A 4,861-nucleotide genomic window follows, 5' to 3' on the forward strand; every position below is an offset into this window, starting at 1 on the left:
AAAAAAAAAACCCTTTAAAAAAAAAAAAAAAAAAAAAAAAAAAAAATCCTTCCCTTCTAGGATGTTTCCTGGGAACTGGAGACAGGCATATAGGGCACCCACCAGATACTGGGAACGTCTGCTCATGAGAAAAACAGTCTCTCCACCTCACCACCTCCCTTTTTTAAGTCCAACTCTGGCCCTTGGGGAAAAGAGCAAAAGGCTGGCATGTGGGACCCCCTACCTCAGACAGGACAGCAGGCTGCTGCTAGACAGAGAAGCCCATGGGAGTCTAAGTGGCAGAGAGTAGGCTCCCACCCTCACATCCTTCTGTCCCACCTCCCTCACACTACCAGGGTGCCTTAGGTTTCACGAGCCCGGGTGACCAATGCATGTGGAAGGAACAACTTCCAAGTCTCCATCTCCCTAAGACTTCCCTGGCCCACGCATAGCCTTCCCTACCCCAGCCAGGCCCAGGAAGCAGCTCTCACAGAGTGGGTTGGTCAGCAGTGGTTATTGCACCATTGGCAAATAATGAAATGTGTGTACATCAGCCACAACCACAGGGTCAGCACAACAACCCTCAAAAGTACCTGAACTGAATCCATTTCATTCTTGGCAGGAGGGGAATAAACCGGGGCCACACACTCACGCACACGCACATCATACCACGGAATGGAAAGCAATAAATTATCGGCTTCATTCCTGCCTGGACCCTAAGAAAAGGTACAGTTACAGAGCAAAGCGTCTCCAGGCCACTGCCTGAGTCTCCCCCGGGGGTGGGCTCCTCTGTCTGGCCGTGGCTGTGGCCAGTCAATGCTGGAGGCCTGAGCACAGCTTGCTCTCTCTGGGCAGAGGTGAGCTTAAATATTTGGCTTCTTACTAGAGAAGAACTATTTACAAGGGAAGCGGTCACACAGGCCTCTCAGGTGAGTGGCTCATCTGGGCCTATGAAAGGTTGCCCTGAGCCCCAGGGGAGCACCAGCGTGTGGCACAGGCAGGAGAGCCCCTGCACACAGGACCATCCTTTCCAGAGGGCGTAGGGGACAGCCTTTCCACCCGCCCAAGGGTCTTGGGCAGGGGCTCCATGAGCCCAGGCTCAACGGGAAGGATGCCCAGGTTCTTCCTCAACCTCCAATGTGACTCCTCCCTCCCCCCGGAGTCAGCGTCAACCTACAGAGTTCAAGGCCTGGAATTTCTCTCTGAGGTTTCTCACTCTGCCCTGCTGGCTTGGGTCTGCTGGGTCCCTGGGACCCTCTTCTTTTGGCTGACACTCTGCAGACTCTTGGAAGTCCTGGCCCTGCCCTACCAGGGCCACCAGCAAGCTTGGTCCCTGGCCACTGCTCTCCTCCAGCCCCGCAGTGGGGCCGGGAAGGGGTCCCTTCTCCATGACAATCACCCGCCGGTCGTCCTCCAGGGTGAGGTCTGCAGTGACATACAGGGCCTCGTCTCCGTCCAGCTTGCTCTGGGGCAGAGGCCCAGGGGACTGGGTGGCCTCTCCGCCTCCCCGGCCCCCCTTGGTGCTCAGGCTGCAGCAGCGGCCCACCCTGCCCGCCCTGCCCAACAGAGGCGGCTCCACCATGTTCTCTGGCACCGAGCGGCTCCTGTTGACGGGTGGGCCTCGGGGCCGGCCACCCCCTGCTCGGCGTGCCTCATCGTGCGAGGCATACTTGGAGCGGAGCTCGCGGACATCGGGCCAGATGAAGGTCTCCGTGTCAAAGGGGCTGAGGGGGCTCCGGGCAGAGGGCCGCCCCCCAGGCGAGGTGGTCCCCTGGCTGACGGCAGACGGGCTGAAGGAGGATCGCCATGGCGATGTGTCCCCAGCCGAGGAGGGCTTGGGAGGGCTGTGCTCCCGGGCCATCTGCTGCTCACAGTCATGGAGAGACAGTGCCGGCTTCCTCTTACCTGCAAGGAGAGAGTGAGCTGCCTGAAGCCCGGGGCGGGAGGGTCCCCAACTCACTTTCCAGGCAAGGCTGGCTGTTGGGGTTTTGGGTGTGATGGGAGAGAAATCTCATTTACCATCCACAGCCCCTTTCGTGAAGGGCCATGGGAAGAATGAAGAACAGGCAGTGGAAAGGGTTGAGGAGTCAAAGGAAGAGGGGAGAGCTTCTGCTCCCATCCTGGTAAGCAGGAGCCTGAGGCTATGCTTCCTCCAGAAGCCTCTGCGGGATGGGAAGGGCCAGAGTAGAGGGCATCAGAAGGGCTCAACCAGGAGAGCAGGCTTGGCTTCAGAGCACTGGACTGGCTGCCAGGGCTCACCCTGTGCCCTTGGTGCCCAGGGTCCAGCTTCTCCCTTTGGTAGAAGCTCCTTAGAAGTCACTTTCTCCCAGGGGCCAACTGGCTCCTTCCTGGCTCTTCAGTCCCTACACCTGGGGAAGGGCCCACCTGCCACTCCAGTCATACCTTTGCCGCCCAGTGGCTCTCCAGCCTCCTCCCGTAGACAGGACACAGTGGGGCTCTTCCCATCCCTCTCAGGGACCGCCTTTTCCCACAGCAGTGGTGGCCTGGCCATCACTGGCTTGTTGCTCTTGATCCGGAGGCTGTACTGGCGGGCCAGCTGGTAGACCTTGTTCTTGACGCGCTCACTCGCGTGGCTGTCCATCACGTGGGAGAGCTGCATGATGCGGGGGTGCAGTGGGGCCACCAGCTGTCCCTGGGCACTGCTGCTCAGTTCCTTCACCAGCTCTTTCAGCTCACGGGCCAGGTGGGCCGGGCTGCGTCCCTCAGTGGGAGAGGCGCTTTCCGGGGAGGCTGAGGCCGACTCCTCCGTGATGGCTCCCAGCTCGTGCTCCTCCAGGATAAAGAGCGGCTCGTGCAGGTCAAAGCCATTGGCCTGGTCCTGGCCTGGTCCCTTCTCAGAGCTCCCCCCGGAAGACTCCATTCCCTCCCAGATCTTAACAATTTCTGAAGATGGACAGAACTCAGCATCTGTGATGGGAGGTGGGTCCCCTGTGCCCCCCTGGCTTGGTCCTGGGAGCTCAAACAGAGCCCACGAAGTTGGCCGGGAGCCCACCTGTCTCTTGCGCCCCACTGGAGCTATTGGCTCTGGGTCTGGCTGGGGCAGGCTGTTGAACCTGGAGACTGAGTTTCTCACCAGTCCTTTGGGGATGTAGGAGAGGCTCTCCCGGCGACGGACGCTGAAGCCCGCGTCGTGGTGCTCCGCATTTTCGTAATAGCTCTTAATCTTGTCCAACAACAGCCGGTCTCGGGTGGAGAGCGCCGATTCCTTCTTCTTGCAGGAAGACCGGTCAGGCTCCACTGGGCAGCCTGGGCTTGGGGACTCCACCCCATTGACAGAAGGGCTGTCCTCTGTGGCCACCCCCACACCGATGTCCACTTCCGGGGAGAGCTGACAGCTGAGGGAGTCTGTGGTACTGCCATGCCGGGCCAGGCCCTTCTCACTTCCCTCCAGGCTGACCACGCTGCTGCTTCGGCTGACCAGCTGCGGGCTCCCAAAGCCACTGGACTTCCCGTCCTCCAGCGCCACGCTGCTCCGCCGGGAGAAGCTGCTGACAAACCGCTCTGCAATGACGCTGGCCTGGTCCAGCACAGAGGGTGGCAGGAGGCTCTCAGGCTCCTGGGCAGCACCCCCCATTTCTTCCTCCTCCTCACTGCTCAGGGCCTTAAGGTCCTCAGTGCTCTCAGCTGCCATGAAGTCTACCATGTCACCCGGGGTGTCCATCCCCAGAAGCCCCTGGTGGGAGTCAAGCTGTGTCTCCAGGACTTCTGGAGATTCTGTGTCTGAAGGCATCTCCTCGGCACTGGGCCCTTCCACAGCAGCAAATACTTCCTGCTCGCTCCCAGCCTCGGGGTCCGGCTCAACCTGAAACACAGCAGAAAAGGCTCACATGAATAAAAAACTTCCTTCATGGGACCTAGGAGACAAGGGGACAGCTTGGCCTGCTCAAGGCCCAGTGACAGGGACCTGCAGTTTAGGGGACCCAAGGCAATCAGAACAAGCACATCTTAGGAGTCGGGCGATGGATCCTTAGAGAGAAGAACATGCCTGCATCCTTTAGTCACCCTGCAGCGGGGGTGCTGGGCCCATGTCCTCAAAACCAAGGAAAACACAAAGAATGCAGATGGGGCAGGATGGAGATGCCAGGTGGCAGCCAGCCTGGGAACTACAGGGACAAGGTAGGAATACACAAGAGTGGGTTGCTCACCACCCCGGGTTCCCAGGGGCTGGTTCTCATGGTGCCATGGAACTGGCATGGCCGAGGGTGAGGTGAGGCAGCTTCCTGAAGCCCTAGAGTCTCCTCACTTGGAGGTTCTTGGGTTCAAACCCAGACCCATGCAACATGAGAGGCCATTTCTATTTTCCTCAAGGGACAGGCCCTCCCGTGTGGATTAGGGTCTAGAGAGCAACACAGCCACATACTGGAATCCTGTCAGAGGACGAGGACCAGGAATGTGGCTCCTCCCAGCACCTGTGGGCCCGGCACAACTGCATATGCCCAGGAAATGGGCAAGGAAGAAAGCAAACTTGACAATTCGCTCTTGACCACCTTGAAGGTAATTTGAACCACAAAGCTGGCTGACATGCGCAGCTTTCCAGAGTGGTCTTTAGGGAGATGATAAGAGCAAACACTAAATTCTGAGATCGGACCTAATGCCATCTGTTCTAGTCCAGAATCTGCAGAGCAACACCCACGCTCTAGACCTGCACTATTCAACATGGGAGCCACCAGCCACTGTGGCTTTCTGAGCACCTGAAATAGGGTTAGGCCAAATGGAAACCTGCTCTTGGGGTAAAATACACATCAGATTGCAAAGACTCTGTATGAGGCCGAGGCGGGTGGATCACGAGGTCAAGAGATCGAGACCATCCTGGTCAACATGGTGAAACCCTGTCTCTACTAAAAATACAAAAAAAATTAGC

The 4,861-nt window shown here is 58.4% G+C and overlaps 1 protein-coding gene across 8 annotated transcripts in view; it reads right to left on the reverse strand.

The window, feature by feature from the left end:
• Nucleotides 1-474: 474 nt before the first annotated feature.
• PLEKHG3 (pleckstrin homology and RhoGEF domain containing G3) overlaps nucleotides 475-4,861 on the reverse strand; it is a 74,103-nt gene continuing 69,716 nt past the window's right edge. For 7 of the 8 annotated variants that reach the window (XM_032245893.1, XM_032245889.1, XM_032245891.1 and 4 more), the window contains 2 exons: nucleotides 2,383-3,802; nucleotides 475-1,884 (listed from right to left, as the gene is read on the reverse strand). In XM_032245893.1, coding sequence (XP_032101784.1) covers nucleotides 1,148-1,884; nucleotides 2,383-3,802 — 2,157 coding nt within the window. In that variant the 3' untranslated portion in view covers nucleotides 475-1,147. The remainder of the gene's footprint in view (nucleotides 1,885-2,382; nucleotides 3,803-4,861) is intronic. The other variant, XM_032245888.1, reaches the window with a different exon arrangement.

This window comes from Sapajus apella, unplaced genomic scaffold (genome assembly GCF_009761245.1).
Source record: "Sapajus apella isolate SASKATOON/1434 unplaced genomic scaffold, GSC_monkey_1.0 scaffold59, whole genome shotgun sequence".
Classification (NCBI taxonomy): Eukaryota; Metazoa; Chordata; class Mammalia; order Primates; family Cebidae; genus Sapajus; species Sapajus apella.